The sequence below is a fragment of the Podarcis filfolensis genome (assembly GCF_964270895.1).
Source record: "Podarcis filfolensis genome assembly, chromosome: 3".
NCBI classification, from domain to species: Eukaryota; Metazoa; Chordata; class Lepidosauria; order Squamata; family Lacertidae; genus Podarcis; species Podarcis filfolensis.
In genome coordinates, this window is record NC_139606.1 from 34,274,032 (window position 1) to 34,287,145 (window position 13,114).

Here is a 13,114-nt window from a genome sequence, read left to right on the forward strand (position 1 = left end):
GCTCACAGAAAATCTCAATTCTTATTCATGTTTCAAATGGTAAATGAGCAGCTGGGATCTTCCTCAAGGATGATGCCTGCACACTATCTTCTCTAAAAGGTAGAGAGCTTCATTCTTACTCCTATTATTCAATCATTTCATGTTCTATAAAACCCCACCCATATCACGCCATTGCTGCTTGAAGCTATAAACAAGTTGAGCTTTTCCTTAAAAGACTGTGCTGGCTTGCTATTTGGCCCTTGCATGCTTGGCGGGGAAAAATCATACTGACTGCTGAACAGCATGTAACTACACGTGTTAACTCTGGGTGCATGGGTGCCTGTGATCCATGCCTGCATTAAAGTATACTACGAACTTATTGCTATATGATCCTGTGACATGTCAGCTCCCTATCTATTGACTTCAGCACCACTTTTGTGAGGTCAAGAAGATTTGTGAAAAAGACCTAATATTTATATAATGTGAAAACAACTGTGTTCAAGTCACCATGAAAGGGCTTTATCATAACAAAAAAACATTTGGAAAATGGGATCCCAAACTGCTTATATGAACAATGGGAAGCAATTGATCATTTGGGAAGCCCACTTTATATTGAAATTGACTTAGCAAGTAGAGCATACATGCGCATGCTCCATCATTTATAAGACTAGATTCCTACTCTTAGGGACTGGCATTTTCTCCTCTCCCACACACTAAGGCAACTACAGTTCTCTTAATACACAGCCTCATCTTTCTTAAGTACAAGTCCTTCTTCCCTCCATCACCACTGAAACCTCTGTAAAGCAAGTGGAGGATGAAAGCTGCAACTGAAAAGAGATGGGAAGGGCTTAGTTCTTTTATTCCCATGTTGCTTTCACCTCTTGCACAGCAAATCCTCGTGAGCAAAGCCCTGCTTGGCTCCTACTACAAAAGCTTGCTTTACTTAAACCTCTACCATAGTTTAAATCAGGCATAGGCAAACTCAGCCCTCCAGCTGTTTTGGGACTACACCTCCCATCATCCCTAGCTAACAGGACCAGTGGTCAGAGATGATGGGAACTGTAGTCTCAAAACATCTGGAGGGCCGAATTTGCCTATGCCTGGTTTAAATCCACAACTGTCATCTCAGTGTCTCTCCACAACCACTTCACTCAAACCTCTATGGTTGTTAGAATAGAGCGAGAAGGTTACTGAAAGGGGGGGAAATGAACTTTCAACCTTCTCCCACTTCCATTCCTCCATTGCCTCATGTGACAGATAGATGATAGATAGATAGATAGATAGATAGATAGATAGATAGATAGAGATAGATAGATAGATAGATAGATAGATAGATAGATAGACAGACAGACAGATAGGAAGGATGCGGAACTGTCAAATATTACAAAGCGCAATCTCACTGTCATGCATTTCACTCCTGCAACCATGTTATCTTTAACATGAAGTTCCGGATTCAGTGCAGTAATTAAGAAGTGCTTTTTATTTCCAGAAAACACACATATATGTACGACACCCACCAACTGAACTTAGCATCCCCTAACTCAGCCTTTCTCAACTTTTGGTCCTCAGATGTTCTTGAACTACAACAACCATAATCCCTGAACACTGCTCATGGTGGTTAGGAATGATGGGAGTTGTAGTCCAACAATGTCTAGAGACCTAAGGCTGAAAAAGGCTGCCTAACGAAACAAGTTAATTAATTTATTTAATTTCATAAAATGTATACACTGCTCGATTGTGAAAAGCCTCAAAACCGTTTACAATAATATAAAACAAGAAAATCAAAACTCACACCCAAACTTTAAAACATACAAAAAACTAAAACAGATTAAATTACCTCAGCTTTCTAAGCATCTGGGTAAGCTTGTCTAAACAACCATGTTTTCAGCAGGCGCCGAAAAGAGTACAGTGAAGGCACCTGATCTCAATAGTTGATAGGATTGCTCTTATTAATCTACTCATCTTAAAGATACAGTAACATATATCATGATGGGTTGTGTGTGCAAAAGGGGCTGCCGTATAGGAGAGAAAGAGACACGGAAAGAGAGGTGGTCTGTGTGCAAGTGAGAGTTGAAAAAAGGATGGAGGAAAAAGAAGGCGAAGGTGAAAGTGGTGTGGGTATGTGCAAAGGGGCTACAAAACAGGAGTTCAGAGAAGGCACGGCTATGTTGGGGGGGGGGGTGATCTGTGCGCAAAGAAGCACTGAAAAATGGAAGGAGGGTGGAAGAAAAAAACAGAGTGAAGGTGAAAATGGGAATGCACAAGGGGCTGCAAAAAAAAAGAAAGAAAGGAGTAGGAGGCATTGGAATGGGGCAAAGAGGTAAACAGGGGCATGAAAGAATCTGCAGAGCAGGAGAGGACAGTGGCTTCATAGTTGGCCGGAAGGTGGAAAGGGTGCTTAGCAGTAATTTGTGGGAAGAGGACATGCAAGAGATTATCACAGGGGTACCTTGTGTGCAAGGGGGCTTGCACAAAAGGGTGAGAGAAGACATGGGCATGGGAGCAAAGGTGAAAACAGGAGAGCAAAGAGGGACTGCAGAACAGAAGAAAGAAGTGGCTTCAGAAATGGGGTTGGGAAGGTGAATAGTAAGCTTAGCAGCTGTGTGGATTGGGAAATTAATGTGGGGGGAAGTGGCAGGGGGGCTGGCAAGCAGAGCAAGCAGGGGTGCAGACCCTAGTAATAAAATTAAGCTTAGGTTTGGATGGATTTCTTATAATAAATGGTTGAGCCTATCAAATCAGATTCTAACTTGCCAATGTACCTAAAGTTGATTTTAAGTATTCTAATAAAAGTGCCCTTGTCCATTTCGCAAAATATCACACTGGCCATTTTCAAACGAGCAGGCAGAGAAGCAAGCTTGTAAAACAAAAATACCAACATACCTTTCAACTTCTGGTCGAAGTGTTTTTTCTCTTTCCAACATAGCAATAATTAGCTTCCCCCACTCTTTCTCTATGTCATTGGGGTGGTAACCTTGAGGAAGCTTGATACGCCCAAATTCTATCCAAACCTTCAAAACAAGGAATGATTACATAAAGCCAAGATAAAAGGAAACAAGACCAGCATTCGAAAATCCATTAAAAAAAAAATGGCTTACCTCCAGTAATTTATATAGGTGTTTGATTTTTGATTTCTCTATCTCCTTTGGTGGAATTTCTGTTTCTTTAAATTGTAAATATTGGTTATAAAGTGCCTAAAGAAAAACAAACAAGCATTGCTGTCATGTCAGAATTGCTGGTCTACTGAAGCTTTTGAAAATCTTTTCATGCCCATAAGTGTGGAACCAGTTTGTGTGGGTTTACTCACTATTCTAACCAAACCCCTTCTTAGATTTACATTGGGAAGAGGAGAATTAAACCTTGACTTGGCATCCCATGCCTTAAATTCAAATGTAATACTGACTATTCCGAGCACAGCAGCTGGCACAGAATTCTGTTCAATTTCTTTCTTCGGCATGTGACTTGACAGTCCAGACCCCAAACTATGAGTTAGATAGGGCAATGGTTTGTGCAGCCTCAGTTAAAAATTCATCCCAGTGCCTCCAAGCCAGGGGAATCCCCAGTGCTACTCAATACTGACATGGAAGCTGTACAAGCAGGACTGCGTCTTCTTCCCAAATTTCTAGGAGCCAAAAAGGCACAATGTGTAACTAGCTAAGACCTGGTGAGCTTTTTACCTGCATGGGGTGATTGAGGGTCAAAATCTACAAGGTCAGATTTATGGTTTATGGTAAACTTTATTTGAGCTCCTCTGGGAGGAAGGGGGATATATGCATTTAATTAATAAAACTAACATGACCAATAGAAGGCTTAGCCTTCTCTCTGACATGCTAGCTTCCCATCAACAGAATGTTTTTATTCTGGGAAGCATTCAATTATGCAACTTGCACTACCACCCACACTCCCAGGAAAGCCCTACCAATGCTTTTCTTCTGAATTGATGGATTGTTTCCTAGCTATAAGTGAGGTTGGACTAAGAATCAGTGCTGTAGCTGGACAGGAGACAGGCTGCATCTGAGGGAAAGAGTTGAGAATTTTTGAGCCCAATATTATGTGCTCCAGCAGTGGCACACAAGGGAATATGAGTAGGCTGTTGCTAATTTGTATAGGAGTTTGTAAATCATCCTCTAAATAGGTAGGTGATCCCTCTAAAAGAATTAATACAGAATGCACTTTATTCTGTATCTTGATAATGTAAACATTACCTTGAGTTCCACAGGATTGTTTGGAAACGCTCTGTCAGTCATCATCGTGGCATGGTGCCTGATCCACTGGATGAGGTAGTTCACCATATTCTGGTATTCAACCCACTTGACTTCAACATCCTAGTAAGTAAGTAGGAATAAAGTTCTATCAAAGCATTTTGTAGCACTGGAAGCCTACAGCAACAGATCTGATGGGCCGCTACGCCAACTCAGAACAGGATAGTGAGTCCTATAGCCATCTCTCTCTCTTGGCCCTTCGTGCTCCTACTGAGTTCCCTGGTTGTAATGCTGCAGTGATGGAAGAAGCCCACAATTCAAACCTAGCACAATCCACTTTCTATGCTACTCTTAGTATTCAGATTCTACATCAGCCATATGCTTCTTTAGCTCTTGGTCCCACAACCCCCAGTTCTTCATATCTCCCTTATCTGTATATCCATCTCCTCCCCATCGCTGCACTGAATACGATGTTTAGGCCCAGCCGTAATTTCTCCTTTGCTTCTATTCATTTCATGCCCCTACCAACCATGTATCATGAGCTGGCACCTATGTTATGGGGTCAATAAACTGTGCTTTGGGTGTGTAGGTCTCATGTCTAAGAGATGGGACAACATGCTCGTTCTGGACAGAGTCACACTCCCTCTAAAGGAGAAAGTGAATAGGTCCTCCTGGATAGATCTCTATCACTAGAGACACAAGTGTCCCATGTGACTAGGTGTGCCTTTTACCAAAAGGTCAGCTATTCCAACTCCTTGCGATGCAGGAATCCTGCCCACAGCTGTCCCTGGGTAGGCTCAAACCACCAACCTTCTGATTAACAGCCAGATGCACTGACCCACTGCACCACCTTAGCTTAATCACATCCACCAGTTATGGTGGTTCCTAGACTGGGATAGTCAGACCAATGTAGTCTATGTACTTGGTAAACTTAGGGCAGGATTGCTGCAATGGACTCTATGTAGGGCTTCCCCTGAGCCTGGTTTTGGAGCTCCAGCTGGTGCAGAATGTGGTGGTCAGACTGCTGATGGAGGCACATGGCTGATAAAAGGTGACACAATTGTATAATCAGCTGCACAGACTACTCACATATTACCAAGCCAGGTTTGAATGTCCAAATCCCAACAATCAGATAATATCCTCTTTTCTTTACAATTGCCAGTGAAATAAACCCTTCTCCATGACAAGCTTGTTTTGTATGTGAATGTAGTTTGTAATTGCTAATATTTTACTTACATGTGCACTGATGCCTTCACCACCTTCTGGTACTTTGGGAAATGCATCATAAAGTGATGACACATAAGTGATTACTGACTTCTCATCAGGCGAGGAGACATCAACATCTAAAACAAGACATGACACAGCTAATGTCCACCATACATACATTAGAGCGTTACAATTCCAATGCAGTCTGATGCTACGATCTACTAAGGATCCCATTCACAAACTCACCTTCGGGGTCCAGAAGTCTGGCAACACCAAGTTTTTCTGCTACAAAAAAAGCATGCTCTAAATTTGCAAGGTTGCTTTGAACAGCAACGGTATTCATGTCTATCAGGTCCGGCCTGCAAGACAAAATAAACATTTAAGTTTGATTTTGGAAAATATTGTGGTAGGTGAGATCTTCATTAATTTCAGTGGATGCATTTATGAAGGATACGACTCTTTCGTTGAGTTAGAAGAGGGGATTTTCCTCCATACCTGGGATGCAACCTGTTTCAATATTCAGCTTCAGGAAGGAATTTTCCCTCAAATCAAATTATTTGCGAAAAATAGTGGATACCTTGGTCAGAGTCATTTCAGTTCTTTTCTAAACCCTAACTGTGCAGTCTCATCTCTCTGCTAGGGATAGGGCAAATCTCATGGGGATATTTTATGAAATGAAAGGGAGTTAAATGTGTTGAGATCCTGTAAAGGGTTGGGCTAACTGCCCTTCATAATAAGAGAAGGCTGCTGGATCATGCCAATGACCCATCTAGTCCAGCACCTTACTTCCACGAGGTCTGTATAACGCTGCACCAAGAGTTAAATTATTCCTTAGATCTTACATTGTCTGGTCTTCACACAGTCTCTTTTTAACATTCACGATTAGAGGAACATCTCTTCTAGAGGTCCACATACTGTCTGAATGTCTCAATATTGGCAAGGTCCATCAATACCACCTCTCAATCAGTTACTCCATCAATAGCACTATAAGGCTTTAAATTCTTTAAAGACTGATGTCTGGCTAGACTGACTCAGCAAAGCCCACCCCCAGTGGTATAAGTAGCATATCAGCAGCCAGGAAATTAAGAAAAACCTAAGGATGTATAGTGTCTCTAGTGAGCACCTAGTAGACCCTGCAAAGCAGTACTCTGTCTGAATGAAAATGTGACCCATAATTCAATCATTACCTAAGAGATGGCGCACCAGTGTAGATGATATTATATACAATTACGTTTTAAGCGGCAAAATTAAGGAGTTGATGTTAAGAAAGAGAAGTGAACATAAAAAGAGGTAAGTAACCAGTGGTAATTTCAGGGAACAACAGGGGACAAAAGGACTTATTCATTTCCCTGCTAACAGAATTAATGAGATACAAATTCTAGGATCCATTGAAATCATTCACAGAGTAAACCTGAATTTATTTCGCTCCCCAATTTTGGGTTTACGTTTCGGCAAGTTTCCCTTTGTGTAGAAGACCTATTCCAATTCCTTAAAACAGAAGAGGGATCTCAAGCAAAACAAAAACTCAGGACTTTAATATCAATAAGCTATTCCCCATGACTTCAGTCTAAAGTTATTGCAACAGAGCCCTCTCACCCATTTGAATTTAAAGTGAAATTAATTCCTTCAACTGAAAAGGAAAAACAATAACGTTTTCTACAGATTTAATATGCACATAAAGAACTACAAAGAATTGTTAGAAGACTGAACTTGAAAAGCACTAATATTTTGTCACAGTAATGCAGAGGAAAGATTAAGGAGGATTTCACATCATAGCATATACTAAGTGAATTGGAAAAACAACATTTATATCTGAAAGCAGATGTCTGCTGTTTTCATTTTGCTGAAATCCACGACATTTCACACATGCCGATAGTAATGAAGCAAAACGTGAGATGAAAAACACAAAATGATGCCTGTTCAGCTGCTGACTTTTCAGGACAAGAAAGGGCAAGTTGTTATGCAAGCCTTGCCTGTTCATGGGAAAAGAAAAAACAACAAAACAGAAGCAACGATTTTCTGGCTGAAAACGGGCAGCTAACAAAATTTTCATCCAAGAGGGGGCAAGATTGGATTTTCTTCACAACAAAATAATGCTATTAACTGCAAAGGTACTGTAAGTACTTGTGTCACCGATTTCAAACTAATATTTCTTACTCATGGTGCAGCATTCCATATACACCAGAGGTAACCACTCTCAGTAAAAGTTGGTTAAAGCAATTCTCAAAAATGTTAAAAACCTGAAGCATTTTTGTTAGGGATTGTAGGGAAAGATCTGCCAAAAAAGCTGAAAAACAGCTTCATGTACACGACAACGGCCGCAAGAGTTTTAATAGCACAAAGATGGAAGACTGAAGAAACCCCAACTAAAGAATCATGGCAAGAAAAATTGATGGACTATGCAGAACTGGCAAAAGTGACATACAAGCTACGGGACAAGGATAACTGTGACTTTAAAGATGAATGGGAACCCTTTACAAAGTATTTGAAGACGCAGCAAAGTGAAGTGGACTCCTTGGCTGGCTTTGAATAAACATTCACAAACTTTTTATTGATAATAATCAGCTAAATAGTTTGAGGATCTATACAACTGTGTAACATGCAGAAAACAGCATTTTTAGAGAAATCAAAGACTGGAGCTGAGGAAGTCGGGGGGTGGGTTTTGTGGGGGGAGGGACGGGGAGGGAGGAAAAATGGGGGGGGGGGAATAAGGATGATATGTTTTGTTTTAATTTTGAATTAAAAAAAAGTTTTTAAAAAAGCAATTCTCAAAAATGTTTTGCCAACCAGCTTTTAACATAGTTCTTAAACAAGAGATTGAAACCAAGCTATCACTGGCACTATGTCTGCACCAAGCCTGAGTACGTATGTGTATGTATATATATCCCCATGTTCAACATTCACAGAAAAATGCTACCTTGTGCAAATTCTAAAATCTTTCAAATTGTGACATCATGCATACAATAGGAATATTATACTCAACAGTGTGCCTCAAGGGATAAATGACCCAGCCTTTAGTCATAACACTGTGAGTCATTCTATGGAAGGGATTTCAGAGAAGCTGGGTATTTGCCACCGAAGGAAACACTCAAATAACTCAGAAAGAGAGAGAATAATTCATTTGAAAAATTCCCAGCACTACATGTGCCACACCCAAAATAAACTGCTCACTTTCCAAGTACATGGTGTGTTTTTTTCATTTTTACTTCTGAAAAGGACCTTCTTCTGTCAGACGTCTAAACAACATGGAGATAATGTGTTAATTAATTTAATTATGATGGGGAGCACAGAAAACTCTTTCAGATATTCTCCGAGATTTTTTAGGCTGCTTTCCATAATCACCCTTGTTCTCCCCACTCCAAAAAGCCACCCCTGATGTTTGGGAGGCCTTCCGTAGTGGAATCTAATGGAGCAGAAGGGGATGGAAATGAAACTGGCCAACAACATTTCAATGTACAGAAGTTTGTATGCATGAGCTATAGAAGATCCAGGCACAAAAACAGAGGATATAATGCAACTTTAAGACAGACACCAGAGAACAGAGCTGCACAAATCAGTGGTGCTGCCTAAATATATTTTGTTCTTACAAGATTTTGCTTAGAATGTGCTACAAAGGAGGGGGGAAAGGCTGTAAAAACTGCAACACATCTAAGAATAAAATAAAACTATGGTCTTGCGGCAGAACCAAGCTAGAGGTTGCTGTGCAAAGGATGCACAAAATTTCTTATGCACATAAGCAAGCAAACTTAAGGCCCTGTTTCTATAAATATATAACATGTTTCTTCTGGTCTTGTGGTTAAGGAAGAGAAAAGCTTAACTCTTGTCTGGGATCGGAAAACATGCCTCAGCTGCTGTGCTGCACCAAGCTAAAAGGAAAAGCAATGCAACTGCAAGTTCTTCTCTAGGAGTAACCTATTTTTGTACAGTTTCGGTAAACTGTGGTTTGCCTTGTTATGATGTGCAAACCAGGCTAGAAAATTCTCATGTTTTTCATTCCCCCACCCTGAAGTGCAGCTTCTCCCAAACCTGGGTGCTACTTCTAAACTCCCTCAAATTTAATAAGCCGCTTACAATAAAGCACTGTAAGAGGGAGTTGTTCAGAAAGAAAGGTACACCTTCTGTGCATATACAAACCCAAATTCACATCAAAAATAAGGGATAATTACAATAGATTAACTGCTGGATCACAAATCTAAGGACAAATTCACAGCAAACACAGGACAACCACAGCAGAAAAAAGCTGGGGATGTTTACAGAGTTTGACCATCACGGATTTGCTGGCATATAACCCCAGAATATTCTCAAGCAACCCAACCTGTTTAAATTAGGGTTGCGAATGGGTTTGCAAACCAGCTGGTATTTTATTGCTGCGACCATTATTTTCTACCAGGTAACCTGTACTAGCTGCTAGAAAAAACCATCAACCTCATAACCAGACAATGATTCCACCCAGACAATGCCCTTGGCTGTACACTTTACCTTACTGATTCCATTCTGTGTCTACCTCAAACAGCTAAACTTCTTCAGGTTCTGCCCTGGTTCCACCTGCTGGTATCAAACTATTTTTTGGTTAACAACCCTAGTTGTGCTTATGGGATTATGGTATCTGGGCAGGGTGATTATGACCTCATCTCACACTTGGTGGATGCTTGGACGTGACAGTCAGAGACCAAAAAGGGGGGATAATTCATACTACCATATAGAAATAAGTTTTTCTGCCACTTCAACAAATGAAACTTATGGGCAGCAGTTGTAGGATGGGGGAAAAAATAAAGTATTTCTTCACACAAGACATATCTGATGTATTGAATTTACCAATATGTGGTAGTGGCCACAAGCTTAGATGGTTTTTGAAGGAAATGCTAGCCATGATGGCTATAAGGAGCTCCCAAGTTCTTAGGCAGTGGGCTACAGAAAACCAATTGCTGGTGAGCAACAGAGGTTATTGTCTTCAAGCTATGCTTTGACCTTCCCAGGTGTGTTTTGTTGGCCACTGTAGGAAGCAGGATGGTGTGGCTATGGCTCCTCTTATCTTCTTATAACTTCCATTAAAGCAGAGCTTTCCAAACTGTGAGTCACGACGCATTATTGTGTTGGCTGCAGTGTGTAGGTGTGTCACACGATGTGTGTCCTTATCTCCTATAAGGGGTTAGTTTAGCCTCCGGTTTGCTAGTAAAACTGAATTACCATTTCGCAAAGTGATGCATGTCTAAAAAGTGCAACACCAACATGAAAAGTTTAGAAAGCTCTGAACTAAAGTTTCACCATCACAGATTTGCAGGCATATAGTCCAGAATATTCAGAAGCAGCACTTCAAAACAGTGCACCCCACAAAGTATGTCTTAATTGCTTAAATGGAGGGTTTAAGGGGCATAACAAACCACCTTAACAGTAAAATTATGCTGCTGCAGGTCACTATTAATTAATTCTTGAAAAGCGAGTAAACTCAAGATTGGATTTGGGGAACCTGTGGCCCTCTAGATGCTGTTGTATAATATTCCTGTAATCCTTGAACACTGGCCATGCTGGGGGGGGGCGGTGGGATTTGGGAGTACAACAACTGGATTGCCACATATTCCCCATACCTGCCCTAGATTCTGTCAGACTCAATCCTATCACTTGCCAGATTCACCCAGAAAATGCTCTACAACGTACCTTCGCGATTCCATCTTCTCTACCCCAAACTGCTAGACTTCTCTAGGTTATACTCTGCTCCACTTCCTGGCCCCACAGTATTTTTCAAACCAAATGTATACAACAACTCTAATTGTAACCATGGGATTATGATACCTGATCAGGGTGATTATGATGACATAATAACCTTATCCAGCACTTGGGCATGACTACCAAGCAGGCAAAAATAAAGGCCAATTCATACAGCCATATGAATTGGCCTCACATTTGCTTGCCAACAGTTAGATCCAAGGAATTGGTACAATAAACACATGAGCAACAATGCATGACTGATGCTATTCAGTTAAAGAAGAAGAAGAAGCTGCCTTTAAGCAGTAAATATGCACAAGCGTTTTCGGGACAGGCAATTAGCCAAAACAGTTTTAATCTCCCGAGAAGCAGGTTTAATGCTGTGCTTAGAATGCTGTGTGATTAATCTTTGACTGAAGAAAAACAAATGGTATGGTGATATTTCTTAGTCCACATAAAGGTAGGTCTCATATTCTGTGAGTATTACTATCTATCAGAAGAGGAGCCAGGGCTGGAAGTGTAAAATTAAGTGAACACCCAAGTATAATCTTGTTTGTTTTTTTTAATTGCTGTAATTAGGTAATGCATGCACATATGAAAAATTCCTAGCCTCCATACTCATAAAGGATAATAATGGACAGGTGCGTGAGACAGCCATACATTTCTCTGCACGAGGGAATTGCTAAAAGCCATCATAGACCATGCCAGGACATGTGCTGCTCATTAAAAATAATGCACGTGACTGAAGAAGGAATGGAAAGATTTCTGATCTAGACAACGCCTGTCACACCTTCTCATTGAAGAGGCTTCACTTACAGAAACTGTTGTGATTCCATTAGACCATATTCAGTCTAAAATGAAATAAATTATGCAAAAGTCAGGTTGACATATTAAATGCTTTAGATGCAAGTTTAGCTCAATTTGGTGTGCACCTTTGCATTTTGACGTATTACCTCACTTCCACAACCCACCTTTAGCCTTATTAGTGACTATACCTCATTCATGAGGAAATAAGAGTGCATTTCAATTGTTCAAAGCCAAGTGCATACATTTCCTCAGTAACCCTTTAAACATTAACTGTAAGTTAGGCCTGCTTGATCATTGCCATAATGCAGACTGGGGTTGTGGGTGGAGCTGAGCAAACTTTGGCCTGCCTGAAGTCAGCTAGCCTACTGATAAACAAGAAGATTTGAACAGAATAAATTTCAGACCCTTCATTCGCACTCTTAGCTATTATTTCACAGCAGTGGTGGCTTCTTCCTCCATCTAGCACAGGGGTCCCCAACCTGCGGCCCATGGACCGGAAGGGGCCCACGGAGACTGTTTAACCAGCCCACGAGCCGCCCCCAAACCGAGCCACCTGCTTGGTGAGTCCCCGCGCGCTGCGCTAAACCAGCGTGGCGCAGCGCAGTGCCTCTTTTCCATGGCTCCAGAAATTGCTTCTGCACATGCCCAGATGCCGGAAATTGCAGCTGCGCAAGTCTGTGGCGCTGGAAATCGCTTCTGTGCATGCCAATATACCGAAAATCGCTTCTGCGCAGGCGCGATTTTTGGCATCTGGGCATGCGCAGAAGAGATTTCCAGTTCCACAGACGCACAGATGCGATTTCCGGCGTCGCGCTGCGCCAGCCCGGCCCACGGAGGATCTCCGCAGGAGTGATCCAGCCTATTCCCGGTAAGCCTTGCCGACCCCGGATCTAGCAGAAGGACTTTCTCCTTCATATCTTCACATTCACTAAACACAACGGGAAAGATCCAGCTAATCCGTTCTCTAGAAAATATTTTTAGGTACAGGATTCACCTAATGAGCCCCATCAACAGAAGCCCTGTGCAAGGACTTCCACTTGAACAATGGGGCTTTCCCCCTCCTCTCCCCCCAAATTGGCAGGGGCGTGCACAGTGGAGGCAGAATAATCCCTAGAAAAACACAAGGGGAGAGAAGAGAGAGGAATGTTCCATTTGGCAAGCTCAAATGCTTGCTCAGAGAGAATAACTGGAAGAGCGTGATAAAGAATTCCATCCAT

At 41.5% G+C, this 13,114-nt stretch overlaps 1 protein-coding gene across 1 annotated transcript in view; it reads right to left on the reverse strand.

Annotated features, from left to right (window-relative positions):
* The window catches only part of LOC310759029 (dystonin-like), a 306,438-nt gene that overhangs the window by 164,709 nt on the left and 128,615 nt on the right, over positions 1–13,114 (reverse strand). The window contains exons 10-14 of the mRNA XM_083605788.1: positions 5,634–5,746; positions 5,418–5,524; positions 4,185–4,304; positions 3,078–3,173; positions 2,863–2,990 (exon numbers count right to left, since the gene is read on the reverse strand). Of these exons, the coding sequence (XP_083461914.1) occupies positions 2,863–2,990; positions 3,078–3,173; positions 4,185–4,304; positions 5,418–5,524; positions 5,634–5,746 (564 nt within the window). The remainder of the gene's footprint in view (positions 1–2,862; positions 2,991–3,077; positions 3,174–4,184; positions 4,305–5,417; positions 5,525–5,633; positions 5,747–13,114) is intronic.